We start from the raw sequence: 27,238 nt of genomic DNA on the forward strand, positions 1-27,238 counted from the left end.
CATGAGAAGGTGACTGTTGCGAAGCAAGGCTGATGGAGCTCCCGCTACTCGCGCTGTCAGGACGCGATTCTCGTCGGGCAATGAAAATGTCTCGGTTCTCTCCTACGCCGTAGAACTCAACGGGGTGGAACGAGTCCATGACGGCGATCCAAGGTAAGATGGAGTGGTGGGCCAATACAGAGACAAAGACAGAAGATGAAGACCGGGAGCTATGAGACCGAAATAACGAGTCTTCCAGAGAAATAGCGTTGATGTCAAGTACAAAGCGCGAGGTTTGAAGGTGACCTGGACCCGACAGATTGGTTCCGGGGTCGGACAAATATGCGGGCGTGCTGACTGATTTATCCAGACCGTCGGGTCTGCTGACGAAGCACAAAGACAACGAGTCTCGGTGCTCACCGTTGTTCGCGCACCGTTCCCTCTGCCCAAGCAAGGCTTTGGATGGTTGTCGAAACAAGGCGACTAGTCTAGAGAGAGTTGGGTGCTTAGCTCTCGGGGAGTTCGGTTGGAGAAGTTTCAGGCCATCCGACCGTCATCCAGGGGTTTGGAAGACAAAAGATAAAGAGATCCTTGGGTGCACTGTGTGCAGGTCATAATCTGCAGCTGCCAGCTGGGAAGAAAAAGCATTCTTCACATAGGTTCAAGCCAATGGCAATGAGGAGGGGGTGCGCCACAAAACGCAGCTGTGTGGCACGAGCTTGAGGAATTGGGACAAGGGTTTTTTCTCCGCCCCTGTCCCAGCTGGCTGGGACGGAGAACCCGAGCGTCTGGGTCACAAGCGGAGTGTATCATCATCACCTGTCCCGAGAATCTGGGTCGCGTCATCCCGAACACGCGTCGGCCCAGGGGCGCGGCGCCTGGTTGCCTCGTCAGGCGTCCATCCGCGCTCGGTGCGCATATCTGGAGAAGGACGAGGAAACAGGAAATTCTACATGGCCTAGCCCTTCTTGAGTTGGAGATCGACAGGAATGCACTTGCTGAAGAGGCGACTCGTTAGGTAGGTTCTCACATAAACGGACATATAGTTACGCTGGGGGCCCTTTTGGCACAAGCTCCAGCTTCCTCCAACATGCTCCGCAGGTGAGGCTGGATCGTCCCCGTGGAGAAAATCGTCCTTTGAATGACACAAACCTGCGTGTCGGCCTCGGACCCGAGCGACCAGGGAAGTCTGGACATGGGGTCAGTCAGTCTACGCCGCAGGTCCCAGCATGCTGGGACAAAGGACCCGAGCGGCCGGGTCAAGATGGGGTGCGAGTTCCGGAAAGCTGGGTCGCGTCAATGTACGCCGACATATGTCGGCCTTTGTACTACATACCTCCTACTCCGTTGCAAAGACTGTCAAGGGGACGACCAATCACCTGGTGAGGCTTCCATTCGCGGTTCACTGCTTATCCGGCCATCAAGTCTTCCGGGTCGCTAGTGTAGGCCCTGCTCCTAGATCGCTGTGTGGAACGGCACTTTGTGTTGAGACTCAGGCAGAGTGCATAGGTATTCCAATCTCTGTTTGACTAATACCTGGGTCCCTGACCAGTTGACATCTACTGATTTGAACTAAGTGCTCTGTCACAGACTTCCTTGACTGCAGCAGCCGGTACTTGAACGTCCTTCCCCCCTCCTCGTTTCGTCTCTTGAAAGTGCCTCACTCAGGTCTTTGGAGGACGGAATGATACCTCAACAGCCGCCACCACCGCCACAACCACCACCTCCGCCACAGCCACCACCACCTGTACAGCAGAAGTCAGTGATCGGCCCCAAGAAGGAAATGGCTTCGAAACAATTTGTCAAACTCACCTCCGCACCCAGTAGCGCAACCTCCCGCGGTACAGTTGCTTCCCTGCGGGTAAAACATCGTTAGTCCTCTGCTCAGACAACCTTGTTGACGCCCCGCTGGCAATGCAAGACAACGCGGCAGCGGAAGAGCACACAAAGACAAACTTACCCCATACGTCTGTGTGCATGCGCCAGCTGCGACACCCGAGGCACACGTCCCCGCCACGCAACCCCCAGGCCCTCCCTGACCTGTCGTCGGCACTTCTGAAGGCGTGTAGCCGCAGTACAACCCTGGCGTCCACCATATCGGGTACGCGTACGGATAGACGTAGAGGTACGGATAGCCCCAGTGGTCATAGTAGTATACGTCTTCGTCTTTCTTCTTGCCGTCTTTTCCACCCTCCTTGCTTTTGCCCTTGTTCTCGCCTGGCCTGATTGGTGGGGTGCGTCCGCGTTTTAGCGCTCGCTTCCTGGCGCGTTCCAGAGCTCTATCAAGGTTGATCCGATCACGTTCGGCGAGTCGGGCCACGGTCTTGCGATGATTGTTCCAGAGCTTGGTTTGTGTTTGGGCGATCGCCGGCGGGGGGTTACGGCCCCGAACAGAGTTGTGCGCCGAGATGTGTGCTGACTTCGACGGAGGATCTAAAGGTTGGACGATGTTAATGGAAGTTCCGTACGCGAATGGAAAAGTCTAAGGGAGTGGGTAAAAAAACGACTTACGCAAGTTGGACGAGTTGTACAAAGACTCGGCGACTGTTGATTTCCAATACTGTTAGTCACGTCGACCAAGTGCTCCCTCGTGTCGTGGGGCGCTCACTTCTCTCCTGCTGGGATACGCCCAGGATGCTGCCGACGGTGCTGATGTGGGATGCGCGGATAGCTGAATGGCGGCGTTGATAAGCATCGAACGCGCAAGATGAGATGCACGCAATACAAGAGACTCACCTTCACAATACCAGCAAGTGCACTCGCTGTATGGCTCGCGGTACATCTCCTGGTATATCTTGCTGGTCCACTTGAACTGGCGGCCTAGTTTGTCCTCCTCCACCTTGTCGTTGTGATCAATGAACCGCCCTGTGCAACCGACCGTGTAGGTGTAATATTGACTGGGGGTCAGCTGGTGTGTATGCCAGGCAAGATCGACATCCAGGGTCGGAACCACCATTTTCTGTGGATGCTTGACCATGATAGAGACAAACCGCTTGTATTTTTCGATGAGGCGCGACATTGTCTCTCGTGCTGTCGGACTATGCAGCCAGTCAATATTGCACATTTTCTCGACAAACGTTCCTTGGCGCATGATGCCGCCAGCGAGGTCGAGGGCGAACGGCGTAAAGTTCTCCCAATATCGGCTCATCATCAGCCGGATAGCGAGTCTTGAGTCGCGTGACAAGCCATATCCGTGTTTACGTTCCTCGATTATCTTGATATAGGCACTGTACTTCGAGCCGATCACCACGTCCATCATACTCCGGATCGTGTCCATGTTTAACTTGGTGTTCGGTCCGGTGAGCGGAACAGGTTGGAGAAGGGAAGTCACTTTCGTCGAAATGTTTGCGCAGTGGCTCTTGAGCAGGCGATTCGGAAAGGTCTGAGGGGATTTTGCGGCCGGCTTCGTCCCTTTACGTTCGTTGCCATATGGCAGAGGACGGCCATGAAGCCCAGACAAAATCGTTCCTGGCATAGGTCTGGACGCGTTGTGCAGGCCCTCCACGTCGCGGACAAACCTGGCCACTGAGAGTACGTCTCGCGTGATATTTAGGCGACATTTTGAGCAAGTGTAGTTCAGAGTGCTGTCGCCGTACCCATGCCCTGCGAGATCAGGCGGGCCTTCGTCGATGCTGCTGTCCTCTGCGTACCCGCATGTCGTCCACGGGATATGAAGCGTAGCACGGCACCCTTTGCGCGGGCACGGCAGTTCTTTGTTCACCGGCCCGTCAGCGCTGTCCCATGGCATCCCTGTCTCCTCTGTCCAACGAGCCTTGCACTGCTCCGACACGATGTAGTTGAAATCGACATCGATGGCCTTGTTCATGAGATCCCACGGCATCCCGGTCATCCAGAATGTGCGCAGACCAGCCAAGATGCAATCTTCTAGGAACGCGCGTGGGTTGAGCATATGGGTGTGCCAGACCATCAGGACGTCTTGAGCCTACGTCAGCGTCTGGATCATCCATACTTCCAGATAAGCCCTGAGCCTGGAGCCAAGGTGATTGCTTACCAAGCGGCGGCAGCATGTCTTCTGTCCACGGGAAGACCGCATTCTCATCATCAATCACTGTCGGAAACTTGGCATATCGTACCGAGCCGATCGGATCCTCGTCGATGTCCTTTTCTGTCAGCCTCCCGGCTGGCGGCGGAAACCGTCGAACTAAGGAGTTCCACCACGCCTCATAGCGATCAACAGCGCGTGCAACGAACAATGCCCAACGCTTCTCGCGAATGCGGCTGAGCGTCTCGAGGTTCTTGCAGGCGAGCCGTTCCTCGATGGTAGGAACCACATCGGGAAGCTCCTTCTCATCGCCCTTTTCTGTCTGATCGTCGCCTGCCTGCGCTGCTTCCCCTGAAACCTTCCTACGCCCCGGCCGTCTCTTGAGCGCTGCGTCGATAGGGCCGGCGCGATGATCCCACAGGCCCCATAGCCCGTCGGTGAAGCCAACGTCCTCCTTCATCCACTGGATGGCGAACATGAGCTTGAGGTGAACCAGGCAGTTGTCAACGCTGAGTGAGCCCGGCATATTCGACAGGTTCAGGCTTTCGAACAAGGCTGCTAAGTTGATTGACTCGTCCAAGGCGCCGTTATCACCTGATGCTGGCTCCCCGTATGCTGGGGGAGGATTGTGCCGAGAATCAGACGCCATGCCGTTCCTTGAGACGTCCCCACTGTTTTCTTTGTCGGGGCCCAGAGGCTCCTTCAAGTGTTCCGGGACAGGGGGAGACTTCGACTCTTGGGCCATGATGGGAATGTCTTCGTTTCGAGCGCTCCGGAGAGGTTGCTAGTGTAAGCATGAGTGGAGCGCTTCAATGGGTGGATAGGAGGGACATATTTATCTTGTGTGGTTGCATCTCTTGGACAACGCCCAACCGTCGGTTGTGATGCCCTCGCATATCGTTGGGCGTCTTGAATGTCAGCCATATCACAGAGTATCAAATAGTTTGTTTCCATATCGCCTGGAAACTCTTGGTGGCTCAGCTCTTGCATGCAGGACGGCATTCTCAGGCCGGGAATGGCTTCGCGTTCCATCGCTGATCTGGGCCTGTCTCGCGGGATCTTCGCCTCCACGTCATCGTCAGCTTGCTGTGTCGCCGACCTTCCCAACGTCTTAGCTCTCTAACAGCCTGCATCATTCTCTGCATCACCAGCGGGGCGTCACCTAAACGCCGGCCGGGCGTCGGCTCCTGGTCCAGGATTGGCGGGCGGACTGCAAGATATCAATCGAGAGAAGGCTCTCGAACGAAAGGTTCTTCATGATAGATGAATGTTACAAGTGCTCGCGCAGGTCACCGATATTCCCAAAGCGGCATACCGCCTCCTTTCAAGGGACTGGTTTGGGCTCGACTTTGACTCGGCATGGGGAGCTTTGCCATGCGTGGAAATCTCGAATCGTGGGGGGGATTTCAGCCTAGGCGCACAAGGCATTTTTGACCCTATCCCATCACACATGGCCAGAGTATCTAGACCTCATCCATAGCCAGATAGAGGTGTGTCGCTAGGCTTGACAACCGCAGGCTAAGCACCTGGCACCAACGAACGCGCTGCTGGACATCGGGGAAAATGTCTTTTCAGGGGGGTCAAGTAATTACCTAAGCTTTTGTCAGCACATGACAAAATAATCCTCCTAAATACACGGGCGCTTTTCAATCCTACACAAAAGAAAATCCAACACACACAAGAAAAGGAGCGTATCAGTGTCGAACATGTCATCCAAGATAAACAGAGCCCCAAACAAACACCACCATCTCAATAGGCCTGATAACCCAACCGACTTTCCAACGACAACCCCTGGACGTCGTTCACCAACCCCTTCAGCCCGCGTAATTGGTCCACCACCCGGCCCGCATCGCAGTCGTGGTCCGAGAAGTCCGGGCCGCCCCAGCCGTCCTTCACCGTCGGATCGGGCGATGCCGCCGGCGTCAGCGGCCAAGCAACAACGCCCGGTGGCCCGGGGACGCGCACGGCGGGGGTGATCGAACCTGAGCTCTTCTTGCGCATGAACCAAGGGGGCTGCTCGGCTTCGCGACGACGACGGGCACGGTCCTCGGCCTCGTCGCGGCGGCGGACGATGAGACGGATGCCAGCGTCGACGCTGCGCGTGACGGCGGCGAAGCTGACGCCCGCGTAGGGCTTCGCCGGCCGCGGCCAGAGAAGGCCACGCGGCTGCAGCGAGCGCGTAAGCTCTCCGAGAAGGAGGGAGTCGCAATGCTGGGATGGGCAGGCCGGCAGGCCGGACGTGAGATCGTCGACAGCGGTGTGAATGCGCGCGAACGCTTGGGTCAAAAGGGATTGCCGGGCTGAGTCGATGTGGTCTGAGGCTGGTGTTAGTGGGAGCTGGTCGACATGCGAGACATTTTCTGAGGGGAACTCACTGATAATCTTGTCGCGGATGGGAAGGCCGAGAGTCGGAATGGGACCCGAGCTCTGAGCCGCAGCGACCTTGGTGACGGCCTTGAAAATCTCGGCGTGCCGGAAGACATGGCTGATGTAGATCCAACGGATGAGGTCACGGGTATAAGCCGTCGGAACAGCATCCTCGAGGCGAGAAATCCAACGCTCAGCGTAGACGTCGATAGCGTCGAGCAGCTGGAAGCGGTCGACAAAGACGGCGACGTTGGCCAGAGTCTCGAGGTCGAGCGTCTTGGGGACCTTGGAACCACGACCGTGCAGAGCATTCATAACGATACTGACGGCCGTGGGATCGAAACCTGGTGCCAGCTGAAGGTGCACACGGCCATCCGACTGGCGAGCAGAGCCGAGTTTGGCATACTGCACCTTTGTCCTGAAGACGCGAGACGCCAAAGTCAGGTGTTTGAGCGACACCTTGAGGCGCAACCCCTTTTGAGGGCGCGTAGCGGGCGGGCTGGCGACCTGGTAGGCGTCATTAGGATCCAGAATGCCCAGGCCGTCGAAGTCCTTGACTTCGGTGACGGCATGAGAGCCATTGATGCCGTTTACCAATGGCTGGTGCTCCTGCGACTTCGGGTCATGCTTGGGAGGCGGAACTATCAGCAGCGCATCGGCGTCAGGGTCGACGTCGTACAGCGGGGTGATGTTCGCAAAGGGCGATGCGACGACGACGACCTCGACGAAGTCCATGGTGGTTGACACGATACAGCAAGCTACCAGCTCGGCCGGGCGTGTGCGAGTCAACGGAAGGATGAAAAGAACAACAACACACGGAGAACAAGCCACGACTCCCGAGAGCCGGACTCGAGACAAAAGGGTGTCAACATGGCCGTCAAAAAGCTGCAGGCAGTGCGGGGCACAAGCGATCACGCAATCCACCAATGCAGACGGCCGACCCTCAATTAGGTCTCGATTAGCGCTCGTCACAGGTTGACAGTGCTCAAAGAAGAGGCTTTTCAGAGACTGGGCACGGGCTCAACGCGGGCCGCGGCCGGGGGAAAATTGGGGGTCGGCCAATGAGACTCCGGGCTGGTGCCGCACCCCACGATGTGGGTGGCTGCAGGATTTCCGGCATCAGGCACGTGCTTGAGACTTTTGTGTGTCATCCCATCGTGTTGGAACGGAACGAAGCGAGAAGTGGCCCACCAACCACCTGTTGATGTTGCGGGCAGACACACCTCAGGCAGCCGGAAGCCAAGAAGCGCAAAATTTGCACGAAGGAAAAGCCTCAGGACAGACACAGCCTGCCCATGAAGAACCACGGGACTACTGCCACTCTTATGTCCCAGGAAATGTTTGGTGTACGGAGTACATATGTATGTACAACAATGCTGGTGAGGAAAGGTCTTGAGGTGTAGCTATGCCGGCCACAACAGTCAGCCGTGAACATTGGTGGCCATCGAAGCGAAAATCCGGAGTAGGTGCTCACTTACATACCTATGCCCCGCGAGTCTGAAAGTGAAGAGTGGGGGGTGGCAGTTTTGCCCGCGCACGTCAAGCTGTAGAGAGCTCACGTGGTGACCAAAGCTCATCTCCTCCATATATAGTGACAGATGATATCCTAGAGTCCCTAGTAGAGGAGCTTTGGGACATGGCACTGGTTAATATATCGCAAAAAGATGTCATCAGCGTCTTGACACGCTCTGGAACTCACGGTTGCATCGACATGGGGAAGGATCCGTCCTGTTGGGGCTGTCTGGCGGGGTTGATCAACCCCTATCACCGACGACCTTCTTGAATGGGAATGTTGTCTTGGACCCAACGAGGTTCCCCGTGATGCTAGCTTGCGGGCCGCGCCGCACGGTATGCATGCCGGCCTGTGCTTGACGGCGCCGATATGGGGCAACTGGACCAAGCCTCGACCAGAACCGCCGGACGCAGCAACGCTTGGGTGGAGGCTGACCAGGCACCGCAGCGGTGAAAGAGGGTACCAGGACGGGACTTAGGGAGCGGACGGTTCATCGGTCGGACTTGGACCCGACCGCCCTGGCCCGACAAGCACCTGATCCGGTGTGTTGACTGCTAACCAGGGCAGACCGTGAGGCTCAATTCTTCCCATGCAGCATGCATCCTGGCACAGCAGTCATGTGGAAGATCGGTGAAGTGCCATATCCGGCTTCTTGCCTGGCAATGGTAAGTATTTTTGAACACCCTGGCTGAGTCAGTTCGGCGCTGAAACTCGGGGCTAGGGAACAGAATCTTACAAGGCTGGCTGGAATTGGCATGAGCGAGGTGATTAGAGAAAAAAAAAAAAGAAGAATCTCTTGATACTTCGCAGTGTTTTAAAAGGGGTAAGATAGGTATGCCAAAGTGTCTGGTGTCTGTCCTGCCAAATCTCAGATCCCAGCCCGGTTGTTTGCAGTCGATTCACCTCAGCCCAATCGCCAATCTGCACCTCCAGCTTTGGCGTGCGTCACCAACTGCCTTGCTCCTGCAAGGCTGTATGACCCCTCCGGCTAACCGGTTACGGACTAACGCACCCGCGGCGCCGTCTGTCAGTGGTCCGTCCCTCTCGCTTCCCCGCAAATTCATGACCCACCAGGCCCCAGCCGTGATCCCACCGATCTGGATCGATTAGGTTTTGTGCTCAGCTTGCACGTTCGAAGTGACCTAGCTTCAAGTTAGAGCTTCAACACCACGTCAACCGTCATCCAGCCATGGCGCAGGCCCTACTCTGATCCATCCGCCATGCCAGACCCCCTAGGACCGCACCGGTGTCCCGTGTGCTTCAAGACGTACAAGCGACGCGAGCACCTCCAGCGCCACCGCAGCACCCACACCGAAGAACGCCCACACCGCTGCGCTCTGTGCGGAGCTTCATTCCGTCGCTCCGACGTCCTCAAGCGTCATGTCCAAACCTGCGACGGCGCATCCACCGCTTCTGCCAGCCGCCGCCGTGCCTGCGACCGTTGCGTCCGCCAGAAAAAGGCGTGCAACTCGGGCCAGCCCTGCATCAACTGCGAGCGACGGTCCGTCGAGTGCGTCTACTCAGCCCAAGCGACGTCATCGCCACCCCAATCAGCAGCACCACCGACAAGTCATCCTGCAGCCGCACAGCTACAGACAACGCCATCTCCAGTTGCTCAAACAGCCGTCCCTGTCAGCATCGATACGCAGAGTCAGCAAAATGGAATTACTGCCAGCATTCACAACATCCCCAGCCATCCGGCCCCGATTGACCCTGTCAGCTTTGGTCATGTCCCCTTCGACGACTTCGACCTGATCATCCAGCAAGCCGTGTCACAATATCCTCTCCTGGGTGGCCAACAGCCGATGACCGAATGGTTCGATGTCCGGATGCCGACTCACGGCCTGTCCGCTTCACCCAGCACCCAAAGCTACCAGCATATGCCCGCCCGCAACCCGGCCGCCTCTCGCTATCGCGGGTATTCGCTCCGCTTCCTCATGGACTTCACCAGCCGAACCGGCCTGGTGTCGTCATTTGAGTGTGCCACACTCGAGCAACGTCGCCAAGTCGTCGCCGCCTTCCAGCAGTCATATCTGGAGCAGCAGGCTTCCGATTATTTTGCCAGCCTGACACCCTTGTCCATGCCCTCGGAAAGCTTCGACAATCAGGCTCCAGGCATTGTTAACCTATCGCCCCTGTCCAGCGGAATGGCTCTGCCCAATCACGGCCTCACCGCGTGGTCATCGTGGGTTGACGACGCCATTGCGCAACGCCTGCGGCAGATTGTCTGGATGATCAAGAACGTTGTCACCGTCAGGCCCAAGAACAGCTCCGTCACCCTGACCTGGTGCCCAGACCTTGAGCGAAGCTGTCTGAATTTCTTCTCGCCCCGTCGTTTCGCAAAGTTCATGGAGTTGTATTGGTCTGTCTGGCATCCCAATGTCAACATCCTCCATCGTCCCACCTTCGACCCTACAACCGCCAAACCCATCTTGCTTGCTGGCATGGCTTTGATCGGTAAGCGCATCCATAAACCTCTCTTTGTGCTTCTTCTGCTGACTTACCAGGTGCTTGCATGTCTCCGGATCTTGTCGACGCCGAGGAAGCCCGCACTTGGTTCAATTGCGTCGAAGAGATGGTTTTTGCCGACGACGATTTTTGCAGGGACATCGAGCCTCCCGCGGTCCTCGACATCAACGCGCCTCTCGCTACCACGGAAACGATGCACAAATTGCAGGCCCTTCAGGCCGCCTACCTGGTCTGCGCCCTCCAGAACTGGGAAGGGGCTGACTCTAGCAAGCGGCGCATTCGGCGTCATCGCTTCAGCACCTTGGTCTCGGTATGATAACAGCACGATCGTATGCATGCTGAGGGTCGTCGTTGCTAACCCGTTCTAGACGGCGAGAGATTTGGGGATCGACACTGCCAGGCACTTGGATTATAGCTCGATGCCCAAGCACGAGTTTAATTGGGGGGAGTATGTTGTTCGAGAAGAGCTGATCCGGTATGTTGCTGGCTCCGGTTTTCCTGCGTGATCATCCCTCATCCAGCTGACTCTCCTGGGTCGAAGCACCTTCACATGGATCTTCCTCCTTGACACGGCGTTTGTCATCTTCAACAACCTTCCGCACCGAATGGTGATCAAGGAAATGAAGATGCATATGGCGACACCCGAGGCTTGCTTCCAGGCAACGTCGGCCGACGAGTGCATCAACCTCATTTATCAGTGGATGCCTCCCAGCAGCCCATTTTGCAATCTCCTCCTCCGGGAAGCCATCGAGACTGTCTGCCTTGAAACCATGACGCCTGAGACTCAGGGCTTGTACTCTCAGCTCGGCCCGTTGAACTTGTTCGCCATCGTATCAGGTGAGTACAGGTGTCGCAAGCACAGTTCCGCCAAAGTGATCGTTGACCGTCCGACTAGCTATCCACTACATGATCTTCCAGCACCAGAACTCGTTTGCTGTGGAGGGTCAGCTCACTCCCATCCGCAATGGCTTGCGAAACTGGATCGAAATTTGGGAGGAATATGCTTCGTTTCCATATGTCCTGTCTCCTCATGGGGTGTTGCAGGAAAACTGCACAACCCCCTCCATGATGTGGAAGCGCATCGGCTTTGTGCGCTTCGCCCCAGAATACTGGTTGTTGGGGTGCCTCCTCACGGATCGTTTGTCGGCAGCGCCCACCCCGCAACCCGAACCTCCGGCGGCAGCGGGACGAGGGCCAACCTCTCCGGGAGCCCGGAGCAAGCCAAGATCGGCGGAACCAATTTTGGAGAAGTACGACCAAACAAGCATGCGCCAGGTGAACGACCTCATCACCGGGTTTCAGCAATTCAATATATAAGCCCTCATTCGACGACTGTGAAAGTGAAATTTGCTGCACGATTGGAGCTTGGAGCTTTCCTTGGCTCCACAGCGGGGAGGTTATGTACGATCGGTTAGCAAGTTGGAGAGGACGTCATTCCCACGCGTTTGGGATCGCTTGGCACATGGTTGGTTCTCCATTTGAACGGTGCCTCCCACACCCTCCTCCGCCCACAACCCCGGATTTGAACTATCCCACCTCCGCTTCCGCGCGGGAACTTGCGCTTGCCCAGTCGGGCTAATCCCACCTTTCCCCCGATGCGGGACGTGCCGACCTTGGAGCCGTGCCGGCTCCCGGGTCCATGGCACCGCATTGCGGGTTTTCGTATCGGGACATGGGATGACTATTTCAAGGAGCAGCGGTGCCGGGTCTTGGATCGTTTCCGGTCTATTCACAGGGCGACAGTGTCCAGACCAGATTGGCCGGATCATCCTTATCCGTCTCTCGCGTGTCTCGTCCCTCTGCATCACCATGGCCGTCCTCTTCCAGGTGTTGCCAATCGTCGTGGCGGTCGCGATCGTCATCCGACTGCTGTTCACAGGTCGTCGGCCAAAGGGCCTGCCCCCGGGACCTCCTACTCTTCCTGTTATCGGGAACCTGCATCTGGTAGGCTTCATCCAACTTGAGGTTCCACCCAGGAGGCCATACTCACCTTCGACAGATGCCTAAGCGCGATGCTCATCTCCAGTTCGAGAAATGGGCGCGGGAATATGGGCCCATCTACAGCTTGATCCTCGGGAACAAGACGCTCATCGTTCTCTCGAGCGACAAGGCTGTCAAGGATCTTCTGGACAAAAAGAGCAACATGTACTCTCACCGTCAGGAGATGTACATTGGCCAGACCCTTTGCAGCGGCGACCTCCGCATCTTGATGATGGGCTACGATGCGCGGTGGAGGATGTGTCGCAAGCTCGTGCACTCGCTTTTGAACATCTCGGCCGCCAAGTCGTACGTCCCGTACCAGATGCTCGAAAACAAGCAGATGCTCTGCGAGATGGTGACTCAACCGGAACGCTGCATGTACAACATCCGCCGCTATACCAACTCTCTCACCACCACCATGGTGTTCGGCTGGCGCTCTACCACCTACGACGACCCCAAGATGGTGCAATTGTTCGAGGGATTTTCCGAGTTTGCCGAGCTCAACCAGACGGGTCTGGCCGCCCTGGTCGACTTCTTTCCCTGGCTGCGCTGGCTTCCTGACTTCCTGCTGCCTGTGCGTGCCAAGGCCAAGGAGTTGCACCGCAAGGAGAAGGCCCTGTACCTCGGACACTGGCTGCGGGCCAAGGAGGAAACCAAGGCTGGCACCATTATGCGCTGCTTCAGTGAGGAACTCGTTGCTGTCCAGAAGGCCGAGGGCTTCTCGGATGACCAGGCCTCTTACATCACGGGCACCCTGCTTGAAGCCGGCTCCGACACCACGTCCAGCACCCTGTATGCTTTCGTCCAGGCGATGCTGCTCTACCCGGAAGTTCAGAAGAAGGCCCAGGCAATTATCGATGAAGTGGTCGGTCCCAACCGTATGCCCACCATGGAGGATGAGCGCGACCTGCAGTACATCCGTGCCATCGTCAAGGAATCGCTGCGCTGGATGCCCACAACCATCATGGGCGCCGTACCGCACGCTGTTACCCAAGATGACTGGTACAACGGCTACCTGATTCCCAAGGGCGCCGGTGTCGTCAACAACGTCTGGGCCATCAACATGGACCCTGCCCGCCATCCCGATCCTCGCCGTTTCGACCCCGACCGTTACAAGGACGACTTCCAGTCCCTTGCCGACGCCGCTGCCAACCCGGACGCCTCCAAGCGTGATCAGTTCACCTTCGGCGCTGGCCGCCGAATCTGCCCCGGCATTCACGTCGCCGAGCGCAGTCTCTTCCTGGGCGTCTCGCGCATGTTGTGGGCGTTCGACATCACCCCCGTGCTCGACGCGCAGGGCAAGCCCATCCTGCCCGACCCGGACAGGCTCACGCAGGGTTTCGTGTGCCAGCCCGAGGAGTTCCCGGTCAAGATTACCCCGCGTTCCGAAGCCCACCGGCAGAAGGTGATTGAGGAGTGGCTGGCCGCCGAGAAGGAATGGCTGGACCCGGTGACCAAGCAGTGGCGCGTGTGCCCGCTGGGCCCGGCCAAGGGGAGGAAAGAGTGAGAGGACGGGAACGGTGAAGGGGATGATGGATTGATACCACTTGTGGAGGGCTTTGCTAGGATGATATGGCAGCGATGAACTTGCTTTTGGATCAGCTGGTGTGATGCTGATTGGGTTAGCGGCGTTGGGGTTTGCATGATGTGGATTTTTTTGGATGAGGTATTATTGCCCTGTGATACTGGGATGGGTGAGATCCTTGCTCCGGAAGTTTGAGCTTCCTCCATCGTATGATGACAACTTGGATTGCTACTGTATTTTGCTCTCGATCGCCGCTATAGTGGCAGCTGAATGGTTGTTGACCTTACCTCTTTGCCAAGATGCGGGCGTTATATTAAACTTCTTACCGTGCAGTATTCCAGGAGCAAGCTAGTTGCATGATACTACATGTCTGTCGAAAGAAAAAAAAACAATAAAAGAAAAAAAAATAAATGTCACCGAGATCTCCTCTGGCTTACTCGGCTGGAACCAGCTGAACCAACACTTCAAGGAATGTTGGCATGCAAATGACCAGACTACTGAATGTCAGCGCAGTGAGGCCGCCGTCTTACCTAGCTATCACGCTGGATAACCTCCTCAACCCCGGAGTTCTTGAGGATTGAGGAAAGGGCATAAAAGCCGTCACCTCACTTTGTTTGAGAGATACAATCTCCCTGTAGGTGAGAGCATCCCAGATCGAGAGTGTGACACGACTTTCCATTACGTCCTCTTTCATGCTGACCCAGCTGACAGTTCATACTCAGCCGAGGTCATGTCTGCCAGCGCTGCCAACGAACGTCTCTTGCAGGCGTGGAGCCTCAACCACTCCCACTTTTCCGCCCCGTATGTACATACCTGTGCCGTTTTGAAGAAGTCCCCTGTTGGTCACCAGTCTGCTAACTGCGGTATTGTTCGTTCTAGACCGTACCACAGCGAGATTCTCACCGTCAAGCTGAAGAGCGGCAACATTTGCTACGTCCACCGCAAAGTTTGGTCACGGCCGGAAAGGCCACACAGCTGGGCTTTTCAATTGTCGATAACACCATCGACACCAGCTTGTACCCGGACCCTGTAGTCCACACTTTCCTACATTTCCTGTACAGCAATTCCTACGATCCCGAGCGGTTCGACCCTCCGAATGTCTGGCACGACGAGGGAGCCTGCAAGGACATGTCCAAATCCCGGCTGATCATCCTCACAATGGCGCACATAACTGGCGCCCGCGACCTCCTGGGACCTGTCATCGACAACCTACACAAGTGGGTCAGGCTGATGGGACCCGTTGTGTTCCTCAAGTCCCTGCAGGAGGCCTATCCTCGGGAGATCACGGCCGATCAGGCACTGAACGAAAAATGGAGCCTTGCCAACGACCTTCCGATGGTGAAGGAGGACGAGAGAATGGGACATAACTGGGAGTCAACGGAGTCGTTCAGAGACCGAATTCGGCGCGAGTGGGGCATTTTGAGGGATGACCAACCGCAGGCATGGCAGTTGAACGGCGAGTTCCACATTGTGTGCGAGAGCTTGACCGAGGAGTACATCAATGCGATGGTGAGATACACTAAATTCTTGAGCCCATTGGTGCCCTCTTTGGCAAGAAGGCTTGATCGAAGACAGCATGCCCGACATGTGTATGGTAGGAGTGGGAGTGTTGTGAATGAAGAACTCTTGCATGAAACTCGGGTTTTGGAGGAGTTCTCGCTTCACTTCCTGAGAGCTTAGATCTGCAGCCAACAGAGCGGAGGATCCTTGGTGATCGCATTTGATCCGACATCATACACTCTGTCTCAGAGGTCAGCTGTCGTGCTGCACCAACTAATGCACACCCTCGGCTATGGAACGAGCTGAACAACTCTTTCGGGAAGGTTATCATGTAGGTTCTCCGCCAGAAATGGATCGGGGAGGTGACGCCGCCTCAATCATCTGATCGTCCCCTGAGTTCCCTGTAACCCTAACCCTAACATAAATTCCGCCGCCATCTCGCTGTCTTCTTACAAGCCAAACCACCTCCCATCAAGAGCGTGTCTCAACTTGCCAGAGCATCCATTCTGCCGCAGCATCACTCACGCCTCATCTCAACTCCGTCGTTGCTCGCCTAAATCATGTCTGTCAGCCCTGAGCTCGAGCGTATATGGCAGAGATGAGACGTCACACACTTCCCCGAGGTCACTCTGTATAAGTTCCCCTTTGTAACCTTGAAGTATTCCTCCTTGTTCAGTCAGCCTTTGCTATTTGGCGTGCTAATGCCTCAATCTTTGTTACTAGACCCTATCAAAGTGACATCGTGACAATCAAACTGAGGAGCGGCAGAGAGTGCCCGGTTCACGGTGGGATTTGGAAAATGCCAGGCGGAAACCTTCAGATCATTGGCAACACCGTCGAAATGACAGCCTATCCGACCCTGTTGTCCTTACGTTCATCCATTTCCTGTACACTGGAACCTACGATCCCGCGAGGCTCGATCCCCCCGAAGACGATATTGTGAATGGCTATGATGTTGCTGTTGACCTGTTCAAAACACGGCTGGTCATGGCCTTGGTGGCTACCCTAACCGGCTACCGCGATGCTTTCTCCAAGCCCATCTTCGACAACGTTGAGGTCTGGATCAGACGCGTGGGTCCGCTCCGGCTGCTCCAGGCGCTGGAGGCCGCGTATCCATGGCCCGAGAAGATCCCGAGCAATCCGGCATTGCAGAAAGCGCTGGCGGATTTCCGTAGTTACAGGATCGTGGTAGAGGAGGAGAATATGGATCCTGCGACAGGGGGGGTGCCATTCGAAGACCAACTTAGAACAGCATTGACGAGATCCGGTCGTTCGGATGAGATCGAGAGGGAGATCCAAATCGTTTTTTACCCAGTTTCCCAAGCTCGCGAAGTTGGCGACGGAGGTGTACGTGGCCGGGACACTTGAGACTACCATTCCGGATGTGCCGAATTAGCGAACGCAATTCCATATGACGCAAGGGGACTGGATGAGTACCCCATCTATATTTGGCTGGAACTGTCTATGAACGCAAACAAATACCCCCCCATAGATTTGAGCCCCTCGTCGCTCTTTTATGACCAGATACTGTCAGCTGCGAGGGAGCATGGGCGAAGGCATAAGATTGGGGTGTTGATATGACATAGAGCAGGAAGTACTGCTATTATGTATGTTGTGAGAGTGTTGTGGACGGAGCTCTGTCGCAAGAGAGACTCAGAATTCCTGAGAGTTCTTGTTTTATTTCCTTATTAGACTGCCCTTATTATAGCTGCTGCGAAGAGACGTAACTGTGTATCCGGTGACCATAAAACCATGTCCACTCATGAGCATCGTATCCATAGGGATTTGGGTTATCGTGACAAACATGATCATCCGCCTCGATGTATTGGCTTCGAGGCATTGTATTGGGATTACCTCGTGAAATCCTTGGTTTTGGAGGTTCGTCAGTTACCCCAGCCATTGTCGCAGCTGAACGATTTGTCATCAGTTCACCAAGGTCTCTTTCTATCCTAACCCGCACTTGAAGCCCAGCACCCCATGAACCCCACGAAGTATGGCTGACAACTCGCATGCACTCACCACGGCCCCACCAATGCCACATGGTCACAGAGCCAACGGCATGGCGATATCTCGACCTCAGCTTTGGAGGTGCACAAGCTAATGCATGCCCCCTCCTTAACAACGAGCTGAACTCACGGTTGAGGGAAGGTTAGCGTATACAACTACCCCGCCTGAAGCGTGTCAAGATTGTGAGGCCGCCTTCGTCTCCGTATCTTTGATGGCCTCCTCTGTCTCCTGGTTCCTGAACAGGGCCAGGGCATATAAGACTCCATCTCGCTGTCATCTCGCCCAACATCCTTCTCGCAAGTCAGATCATTTCAGACCAAGAAGGGAGTGTTACAACTTGCCAGACCGTTCTGCCACAACAACCCTCAGCCTACTCCAACCGTCACCCATCTGAAATCATGTCTGTCCCCGAAGGCATGCAATCCCTCTATGATGCGTGGAGCCTACCCCATCTTCCATCTGACACGCTGTATGGATCTACCCCCTTTTAGAGATTTGTTTATTCGTAGGCATTCTGTGTGCTAACAAGTTCGTTATAGACCCTACGACAGCGAGGTCCTTACTGTGAAGCTGAGGAGCGGGAACGTGTGCTATGTGCACCGTGCGATTTGGTCAGGACCCGAAAGCCAAAAGAACTTGCCCTTTCCAATGGTTGACAACAAGACGGTGGACATGAGCACATATCCCGACCCTGTTGTCCATACATTCATCCATTTCCTGTACACCAAGGTCTACTACGACCCCTCGAGGCTCGACCCTGCCGTACTCGGGCCGCCGTACTACGGCGATGGGCTTGCCAAGGGAATTTTCAAATCGGACTTGATAATGGGCGTGCTGGCTACCATGTCTGGCTACCAGGATCAGCTCTTGCCGCAGATCTTCCCCACCACCACAGACTTGCTCAGGCGGAGAGGTCCTCTGCTGTTTCTTGATGCTCTGAAAGAGGCATACCCCCGGGAGATCACGGCCGATCCGGAACTGCAAACAGCGTTGACAGATGCCCAGAAATACATGATTGTGAAGGAGGGCCAGAAGTATATTGACAAATGGGACCGGACAAAGGACTATGCAGATTGGTTCTGGGAGCAACTGAACATTAATGACTGGTACCTTCGAGAAAAGATGAAGAGAGAATTCCAGGACCTGCCGAATCTCGTGATGGGTGCGTATGCGAAGGCGATGGTAAAATACCTTGTCATCGAGCCCATCGGTGCCCTCTTTGGGAGGAAATCGTGATTGGAGGGGGTTTGATTGGAGGTCAGCAGCTTGGGATGTCGGTTGGGAAGAGGACAGGAGGGATTGGCGTGTATATAGTGGCAGCGTTGTGAACTGAGTAACGTCGCGGACGAGATTCAACATTCTCGAGAGTTGTTGCTTCAGTCCTTGGAGTCTGTTTATGGCTGCTATCAAAAGGATGTAACTGCACCCGGTGACTTCACATAACCATGCTCACTTACTAGCATCGTGTCCATAGGGATTTGAGTTGTCGAGACGGACATGATCCTCGGCTCAATGTATTTGCTTGAAGACTTCAGTACCAAGCCAGCTCTTCAGTTCCACCAATACAGTATCGCATTCTTCCCTGACTAGGTTCTGATGTCTCAGCCAGGCAACCTGCCACGTCTTGTTGGATGAGTGGCGGTTCTCCACCACGCCAAAGATGGGTGAGGCTCCCAGTCCGTACCTGCACGAAGCGCCATGGGGTCGGCAACCTAGGGCGGACCGCAGGGAACCGCGAGCTCAAGCCGCTTTTAGAGTCCCCTGGAGGGTGAAATCCGAGTCAAACTGTTGGTTGGGTGCTTGGTATTTGGGGTATAAAAGCGCTCCACAACATGTGCATCTCCTCCCACCACCACTCCGCCCGCTTGCATCTGCCGCCTATCCCGTGATCATAAAGTGCCGCTGAAATAAGATGGGGTTGAAGATTTCGAGGCGTCCGAACCTCAAACGAACTTGCCGTTCTTGATCCCGGGGTTCAGGGCTGCAGTTCTGTGTCGGGTACTCGGTAATAGAGAGAGGGGTTCGGGTGAGGGTGGTGATGGTAGCACGAACACGGATATCTCAAACACTCCCGTCCCTAACCACCATCCCTGTTGTCGGGATTAGATCAGTAATTGGAGATTCTCTTTGAACACTCCGGAGTCATTGTTTACTGGTCGCGTGGCGCTGGTAATGTTAGGCGCCTTCGTCTGAACCTCCTGATATCCAAACGTCCCTCCCTCGCTTCTCCACCTCACACTCCTGAGATTCAACAACAAAAGCTCACATCAACAATGTCCCGCAGCACAACAGCCCTCGTCGTCCCAGAGCTGAACGGCAAGTTTGAGCTCCGTGAGGTCTACCTCTCTGAGATCCAACCAGACGAGGTGCTCGTTGAGATCCACGCCTCCGGACTCTGCCACACAGACCTGTCCTTCGCAACGGGCGTGCTACCATGCCAGCCCGGTGCCGTCCTCGGTCATGAAGGTTTGTGTCCTCGCCCATGCTTCAGTCCCCCCATCCTAACCCCGTCACTACAGGCGCCGGTGTCGTCCTCGAAACCGGCTCCGCCGTATCCCACGTCGCACCAGGCGACAAGGTCCTCCTGTCCTTCACCCACTGCGAGACCTGCCCCCCGTGCACGTCGGGCCACCCTGCCTATTGCCACAGCTTCAACACGCGCAACATGAACGGCCGCCGCCCGGACGGCAGCGCGGCCATGTACACCACCAGTCACACCAACACCAACGAAAAGACGCCCGTCTTCAGCAGCTTCTTCGGCCAATCTTCCTTCGCGCGCCACACGCTCGCGCACAGGTCATGCGTCGTCCGGATCCCTGCCGACGCCGACCTCGCGCTGTACGCGCCGCTGGGGTGCGGAATGCAAACGGGCGCGGGCGCCGTGCTCAACTCGCTGGGCGTGCGCGCGGGGAGCTCGGTGGCGGTGTTTGGCGCCGGGTCGGTCGGGATGGCGGCCATCATGGCGGCAGCGCACGTGGCGCGTGCTGCGGTGGTGATCGCGGTGGATGTGCAGCCGGGAAGGCTCGAGTTGGCGAAGAAGCTGGGCGCGACGCACACGGTGTTGGCGTCGAGGGAGGAGGGTTCCGGGGGAAAGAGCTCGGTGGTGGAGCGGATCAGGGAGCTTTGTCCGCCCGTGGGGGTTGATTTTGCAGTGGATTGCACGGGGGTGCCGAGTGTGATTCGGGATATGGTGGACTGCTTGGGGACGAAAGGGAGGGCGTCCACGGTGGGCGCTCCGGGGTTTGGAAAGGAGGTGGGGATTGATGTGATGCAGCATTTGACGTACGGTAAGGAGTATGTTGGATGCTGTGAGGGTGATAGCCTGCCATCCAAGGTGAGTTGTCGCAAGCCGAGTACCTTGGGGAATGACGCCGGCGGTGCTGACCACAGAGCAGTTTATCCCTTTCCTCATGGACTTGCACGCCAAAGGGCAGTTCCCCATGGAGGAGTTCATTCAGTACTACGACTTCAAGGATTACGCCAAAGCCATTGATGATATTCACTCTGGAAAAGTCATCAAGGCGGTCTTGAAGTGGTCATAGGGTGTACACGGAGTAGTTGTCGGGCAGTTGTAATGACACGCAGTTGTAATGTATTCGCTTGCTGGGATACTACGGATATACTATTAGTTGTTCCAAGCTATGACACCTGAGAGTCAGCATCATCTAGGGATCCAAACAGGTTCTCGAGGCAGAAGCATGAGGCAGCGACATGACTTCACAAAGATCATGTAACTTAACACGTTGAGTCCAACATATGCCATTCCAAGGACCGATTAAACTATATACAGAGGCTCTGGATGATGCTTCCAGTAGCCAATGGCCATGTTGGGCTGTACTCCTTTTAGTGAACCTCAACTCATCCATCCGGCATAAAGTTTCAGCTCTTCTATCTTGTCTTGTCACAATGGAACTTGTTGTCACCTCATCACCTCCCACCCTTCGGCCTCTTCCCCATCCCTTTCACCTTATCCTTCACCTTGTCCGTAAAGTGCTCTCCCTCGGGCAGCGGATCCTCCCCGGACCTTCCCAAATCCGCCGCCACATCTGCCTCGCTCTCCGTCGGCACCGGGCCCGCTTCTCCCGGCCCCATCCTGATGGTGTGGTGCATGCCCGGCGGCAGAGGGTCGACGTCGGACCGATCCGCTGCTACGTCGGCCTCGCTGTCGGTCGGGTTGCCCTTGATCTCGCCGCCAAAGTCCATGGCCGGGTTGGTTTCTGCGTCGGCGGAGATTTGGCTGGCCTTGGTGCCTTGGGGAGGCGGAGGCGGAGGGCCCGATTTGTAGCTGCCGCTGGATCCCGTCGAAGTCGGGGCCGGGGGCGCAGAGTGGCGGGCTGAGGTGTGGAAGCTATGGGAGAAGTCCGAGGTGGCGGCGGAAGTCGGCGCCGGAGGGAAATGGGAGAATCCCATGGAGGACGAGGGACGGGGAGGAGGGTGAAAGAGGTGTGGTTGAGACACACAGTTGGCCGTGTGAGCATGAGCCAGGTCACAAGGGGGCGGGGTTCCTGGGCGGTGGGAGGGTGCAGGATGTTCAATATGAAGGCTGGGGTCCGTGGGGGTTTGAGATTCTATGATCTCATAACTTGAGCTTGTGGCATTGGAGAAGTGCTGGTCAGCGGTGTTGCGCAGGTTGGGAAAGCTGCCGCGAGTGCGGAGGATGTTGTCGAGGTTCGTTCTGAGAATGGCAACGCGCTGGAGTGTTGCCGTGGCTCGGTTCAACGCCGCCATTTTTCAGGATCAATCAGTGGTAATTACCTAGAGGCACGAGAAAAGAGCGTAGTTGTGAAAAGAGCGGCACGCCGGATCAATTCAGTTCTAGACAAGCATTCTCCTAAGGATATAAATGGCTCGTTGGTCCTGTTATGTTGCCACATGCTGAGTGACGTCAGAGTTAGTTCACCCAACCGGGAGGACCGTGTCGTGATGAGTCTAGGCGTGCATTCGGCTGCGGCGGGGACTATCGCATCGTCGATGACTCGCAGGGCCACCAGCAAGTAATATCTTGAGAAACGGGAAATATAACGTGATATTAAACCGGGGCAAGATCAGGGAACGACTCATGGCTGACTTGAGAATCATAACCGTGTCCATCCAATCAGTCAACCTGTAAGTAAAATGTCTCGATCCTATCGTCAATGCACTTATCTCGAAGATACGCAGCCAGTTACAGCTAAGTTCAATAGACAGAGCGAAGGTAAGTTGCTTTGCTCGATTCCTTATAACTTGCCATGCAACATCCAGTCAAGTTCAAACGATGGTGAGGGAGCGTTTGCCAATGGCATCTTTCCTCTTTGGGTGCTATTTGAGACGGTGGTATTTCCTTGGGTGAGGAATGGTAGAATTTCAAGAACTAGATTGAAGATCTCAAGCTGATGACAAAGAAAGGAAGGATCATGATGACTGTGATCGGTGGGGGGTAATTTTGTGATCGTCTTCAGGGGCGTCGTCAAGATGAGTGAGGATCGACAACATGGCCCGACATCAGGCCGCGGTCGTATCCCCTAGGGCGCACATACTGCTTTGAACTCATGTTCAACAGGCGCACAGCGGAGGAGGTGAAAACGGGGAGAGATGCGGAGATCCAATGGAAGGGACGATATAGTCACACAGGAAACCTGCCTCCCGTTGGAATGAGGTTGCTCAAGGAAGACAACGTGGTGGTGTCGGTGCGCATTCCCGAGGGAGGCGGGTGGAAGAGATGCATTCCTCGATGGCTTCGAGGATTAGGAGCCTCACAGTCACTTTCCTCATGTCGACCCAGGTAGCCTGGATGTCAAGTCGACGCCAAAAGCAACGACTTTGCTCTTTGGCGACTCAATCGAACGCGGCATCGACGACGAACGCGAACGACGAACGAGACAAACATGACGGCGACCGTCATTACCGGGCAGCCGCCTACCAATCTAGGTCCGTTAACGACCACCTTCACACCGCCAGCAGCCTGCACCGTGGCGGTTGGGGCGGGGCCCGGGGGAATGTTGGAGAAGAACGTTGCTCTGCTGGGCCAAGTATGCTCCTCCGGACGGGCTTGGGACGCGATGTCGTGCTGGCCGCAGGCGTCGCAGGGTGCAGATGCGGTCAAGCAGGCGCCTCTCAAAGGATGGGGTTTCTATTCCCCGGGGCTTCACTGTCCGGTGGGCTACGCAACAGCCTGCTCGGCGACTGGAGGGGCTGGTGGTCAGGCCGGATGGCCGGTGCAGTTTCAGCTTGGGGCGGGTGAGACGGCGGTGGGTTGCTGTCCGAGGTGAGTATGCTTTGTTTACAAGAATGAGCAAAACCGGAACGTCGTTAACATGGGCATAGCGGCTATGGATGCGCAAACATCCACGGCCAAACGTGCACCATGGTGGTCACGTCTGCAACCATCCCGACGGTGACCTGCGATGGCAGCAAGAGCGGCAGCTTTGGATTCTTGACGGTCCCCAACACGGCGGCGTCCATGGCAACGGTCAGTCTGTTTGCGCCAATGATCCAAATCAACTGGAGGAGCACCGACCGGCCAGAGGCATCCCCAACGCCAACACCACCACCAAGTCCCACCTCGGCCAGCATCGTCGTCGTCGCGACTTCGGGGACCAAGACGATCGACACAGAAGCCGCGTCGGGCGAACAAACGCTCATCTTGGCTCCAGGGATTGGGTCAGGAGCAGACGCCTCGGATGCTGATGCAGACATCGAAGAGGAAAGTGTGACGCCGTCACAACAGTCGGTCGACAATGGCAATGGCAACAAGGATGAGGGTCTCAATGTGGTTTCACGGGTGGCCATCGGAGCTGCGAGCACGGCTTTGTTGCTGGCTGTGGTGGTGTGCGGCCTCTTCTATTGGTGGCGGCGGCCCAAGAGCAAGTACGAGGCGCGGGAGTTAGATCGTCTGTACGGCATGCGGCACACAATGGGGCCGGACGGTGACTTCACGAGCCAGGAAGAGATGCCGGGTTGGCACCGCGGGCATCGCATCGTGACTCCCCCAACACGCTACCCGGGAGCCAGGGCTTGGACGCAGTCCATGAGGTCAGTGGACAGGCCGCCGGCGCCTGTTGTGCCTTCTGTGCCGTACTACAAGCCGTACAGACCACCATATTGAACCAAGCGAAGGAAGAAGGAAGGGGAAGGAGGTGAGGGACGGGCGGAGTATCTTGTCTCAAGATGACCTGATGGTGTAAGGCCAGGAGGGAAGGCGAAAGAGAGGTGAGAGGGGTGAGAGTAACACGGTGTCTGGTGTCACTTGAGCTGGTTTAATCGTCTCGAGGTAGTCACGATATGTGTTGTAATGTATCTGATTTAACTCAATGAGGACTTGCAACCCGAGGACTTGTCCACCTCATGGCATAAGGGCCTGGTAAGAAAAGGTGTTCCAGTGTTGGTGAGTGCTTGCTGTGATGTCGACTGGGCAATGCGCAAGACTCGGGAGCCTCGCCCCGCTCTTGGGACAACAACGGTCGAGGTCGAGTGCCAGTCATAGATGCAGCAAGGTCGAGTGTCCTCGCGAGGGCAACTCTCTCCCGCTTCCCTCCTTCCCTTCAAAGCCGTTCTCAAGGCTGCAGCAGTCAACAACCGGGCCTTGGCGCCTGACCGGACTGAGTGAAGGAGCACTGCGGGAAGAGGCAGAGGGACCCGCTGTTAGTGCAGGTCAGAATTTTGTATGTAAAAAAATTGATCCTCTCGACTACCTCTCTTTAACAGTTGCTCGGGCAGTGTAAACAACCATCAAGCAGGAGCAGAAAATCATGAGCACATCGAGCGCGAAGGGAAGCAAGGCGCTGCCATGAATTACACTGTGGGGATCACAGTGTCACACTGTGTTAGTGGCACCCAACGGCGCCAAGCTCCTTCGAGCTTCGACATCACTGCTATCGGCATCCACAACGCCATGCCCAAGCAGAGCTTCCCCACGCGTCATCGACGTACTCCAATCCCCAGCATTCACCTCCAATGTCTCATCCAAACCCGTGATCCGCCATGCAACCATGTCGGCCGAGTCGACGCGACCGCTCTTGTTGCCCCAGAACCGCAAGATCCGGCACTTGCGCGGTCTCGCCCTGAGGAACCTTGCCTTCTCCCGCCTCCGCGGCTACTCGGTCGACGATGCTGCCCTCAACATCAAGAGCCCCTCGAAGCTCGAAGCTCTGCGCAGCCCCCCTCGCCTCCATCATGCCCTCTCGTCCGAGAATCTGCGCGCGCCTCCTGCCGCTGCCCGCGACCGAGCCCGAAGTGCCAGTCTTGCTTATGCCTCTCCCGCCACCCGCCAGCGTCGCTTCGAAGACACCTTCGACTCGCGGCTCGCCGACGCCTTCTTCTCTCTTCATGTCGATGGCGAGGAGGAGCCCATCTACATTAGCGAGGTTGAGGAACGGGCCACGGTATGGGGCATCTCTGCATAGGCCACATGCCGACACTTCGCCCCCGGCTGCTGACCATGCTCCCAGAACTTTAACTTCCGCTTCTTTGATCTCTCCGACCTCGATGCTGCCGTCACCCGTTCGCCGCAAATCACCGTCCGCATTTGGGCCCGACGTCGTCGCGAGGACTGGGCCTTGCTGCTCGAGGATGAAGTGGACCTGCGCGCCCTCCACTGGCTTGGCAGCCTCGAGAATGTGCACTTCCCACCCAACAGCCTCGTCTTCCACCTGGTTGACGGCGTGTACTCGCTGGAGCTGTCTGGAAAATCGGCGCCCCCAAAGCATGCCGCCCCAGCTGCCACGTCGTCATACACGGCGCTAATGCGCCTGGCCACGCTTGATAATTCGATTCAGGATGCTCTGGCCACCCGCGAGCGTCTTGCCCGCCAGATCAATGATCTGCTGGCTTCTGAGGCGCGAAATGCTGTCCCCGAAGCCGAGGACTCCGTGGTCCTTGCCAACAAGTGTCTCTCGCAACAACGCCGCGTTGTCGCTCAGGCCAGGAAACGCAATGAAGAGCTACGGGCATCCATTGCTGCGCGCCGAGCAGCCATCGCCCAGGGCCGCGATGCCCAAGACCGCGCCGCCAGCGATGTTGAGAACGCCACCGAGCAGCTCACACAGTCGCGCACCTTGCTTGAACAAACCCGCGCCGACATGCATGGCCAGCGTCGTCGCATCTGCGAGGACTTGTCTCGTATATACAACATTTCTCCCGTGCCACTCAGCCCGCCCTTATCCTTCCAGATATGCGGCATCTTTCTTCCTAACACAGATTACGATGGAGCTACAAACTCACCCTCTGTATCTGAAGACGCATTGTCAGCGGCCCTCGGCCACGTTGCCCACCTCACCGACTCCTTGCAGTACTATCTATCCGTGCCACTACCATATCCAATCCGTTGGTTTGGCTCACGTTCAACCATCCGAGACGACATCAGCCAGCTTCCCGAGACCCAGCGCGAGTTCCCGCTGTATTTGCCTCGCGGTGGTTCTGCCGCGCAGTTTCGGTTCGACTACGCGTGGTTCTTGTTGAACAAGGACATCGAGGCTCTATGCGCTTCCCAAGGCCTCCGCGTTGTCGACATCCGCCATACATTACCTAATCTCAAGTATCTACTTTACGTTTGTAGCGCTGGTTCTGAGGAGTTGCCAGCCAGGAAGCGCGGCGGCGTCCGCGGGTTGTGGGCAGGTCGACTGAGAGGAGCGTCTGGGCTTGCCGATGATGCAAGTAGCTTGGGTGGGAGAAGCCGACGCGGTAGTGACGCGAGCGACGCGTTGTCGCGGCCCCGGGAGGGTTTGTTGCGGGCGTTAGCAGGGGCGGGAGCGACGGGCCGTGGAGTGGCCGAATCTGGGAATGGTGATGCTCTCAATGGAGCCCCTGCTCCTGGCCTGGCTTTTGGAGGGGAAGCGAAGTTGACCTTGCGAACAAAAGGGTTGAGAGAGAGTGCTGCTCAGTGATACTCGGGAGTACATGAGCGGCTTATGCGCCACGC

General features: G+C 56.4%; 8 protein-coding genes across 8 annotated transcripts; 5 read left to right on the forward strand and 3 right to left on the reverse strand.

The window, feature by feature from the left end:
* Positions 1-1,671: 1,671 nt before the first annotated feature.
* On the reverse strand, positions 1,672-4,727 carry VTJ04DRAFT_1884 (uncharacterized protein; the record flags this gene model as incomplete). The annotated part of the gene is made up of 7 exons (XM_069359620.1): positions 1,672-1,724; positions 1,792-1,834; positions 1,940-2,412; positions 2,491-2,523; positions 2,588-2,650; positions 2,716-3,915; positions 3,992-4,727. 7 exons carry the CDS (start codon positions 4,725-4,727, stop codon positions 1,672-1,674), a joined length of 2,601 nt encoding a protein of 866 aa, XP_069224492.1.
* Positions 4,728-5,731: 1,004 nt separating this feature from the next.
* On the reverse strand, positions 5,732-7,084 carry VTJ04DRAFT_1885 (uncharacterized protein; the record flags this gene model as incomplete). Its single annotated transcript, XM_069359621.1, has 2 exons — positions 5,732-6,297; positions 6,358-7,084. The coding sequence occupies 2 exons, from the start codon at positions 7,082-7,084 to the stop codon at positions 5,732-5,734; spliced, it is 1,293 nt and encodes a 430-aa protein (XP_069224493.1).
* Positions 7,085-9,082: 1,998 nt separating this feature from the next.
* VTJ04DRAFT_1886 (uncharacterized protein) lies at positions 9,083-11,648 on the forward strand (the record flags this gene model as incomplete). The annotated part of the gene is made up of 5 exons (XM_069359622.1): positions 9,083-10,319; positions 10,370-10,641; positions 10,700-10,806; positions 10,873-11,168; positions 11,227-11,648. The coding sequence occupies 5 exons, from the start codon at positions 9,083-9,085 to the stop codon at positions 11,646-11,648; spliced, it is 2,334 nt and encodes a 777-aa protein (XP_069224494.1).
* A 492-nt stretch (positions 11,649-12,140) lies between these two features.
* VTJ04DRAFT_1887 (uncharacterized protein) lies at positions 12,141-18,579 on the forward strand (the record flags this gene model as incomplete). Its single annotated transcript, XM_069359623.1, has 8 exons — positions 12,141-12,275; positions 12,331-13,814; positions 14,548-14,637; positions 14,716-14,787; positions 14,850-15,345; positions 16,105-16,683; positions 17,688-17,812; positions 17,883-18,579. 8 exons carry the CDS (start codon positions 12,141-12,143, stop codon positions 18,577-18,579), a joined length of 3,678 nt encoding a protein of 1,225 aa, XP_069224495.1.
* A 1,037-nt stretch (positions 18,580-19,616) lies between these two features.
* VTJ04DRAFT_1888 (uncharacterized protein) lies at positions 19,617-20,885 on the forward strand (the record flags this gene model as incomplete). Its single annotated transcript, XM_069359624.1, has 3 exons — positions 19,617-19,809; positions 19,863-20,677; positions 20,739-20,885. The coding sequence occupies 3 exons, from the start codon at positions 19,617-19,619 to the stop codon at positions 20,883-20,885; spliced, it is 1,155 nt and encodes a 384-aa protein (XP_069224496.1).
* Positions 20,886-21,270: 385 nt separating this feature from the next.
* VTJ04DRAFT_1889 (uncharacterized protein) lies at positions 21,271-22,071 on the reverse strand (the record flags this gene model as incomplete). Its single annotated transcript, XM_069359625.1, has 1 exon — positions 21,271-22,071. The coding sequence occupies one exon, from the start codon at positions 22,069-22,071 to the stop codon at positions 21,271-21,273; it is 801 nt and encodes a 266-aa protein (XP_069224497.1).
* A 1,136-nt stretch (positions 22,072-23,207) lies between these two features.
* On the forward strand, positions 23,208-24,427 carry VTJ04DRAFT_1890 (uncharacterized protein; the record flags this gene model as incomplete). Its single annotated transcript, XM_069359627.1, has 2 exons — positions 23,208-23,587; positions 23,647-24,427. The coding sequence occupies 2 exons, from the start codon at positions 23,208-23,210 to the stop codon at positions 24,425-24,427; spliced, it is 1,161 nt and encodes a 386-aa protein (XP_069224498.1).
* An 883-nt stretch (positions 24,428-25,310) lies between these two features.
* On the forward strand, positions 25,311-27,203 carry VTJ04DRAFT_1891 (uncharacterized protein; the record flags this gene model as incomplete). Its single annotated transcript, XM_069359628.1, has 2 exons — positions 25,311-25,703; positions 25,770-27,203. 2 exons carry the CDS (start codon positions 25,311-25,313, stop codon positions 27,201-27,203), a joined length of 1,827 nt encoding a protein of 608 aa, XP_069224499.1.
* Positions 27,204-27,238: the final 35 nt, after the last annotated feature.

Source organism: Mycothermus thermophilus (genome assembly GCF_041956435.1).
Source record: "Mycothermus thermophilus strain CBS 625.91 unplaced genomic scaffold VTJ04scaffold_1, whole genome shotgun sequence".
In the NCBI taxonomy this organism is placed as follows: domain Eukaryota; kingdom Fungi; phylum Ascomycota; class Sordariomycetes; order Sordariales; family Chaetomiaceae; genus Mycothermus; species Mycothermus thermophilus.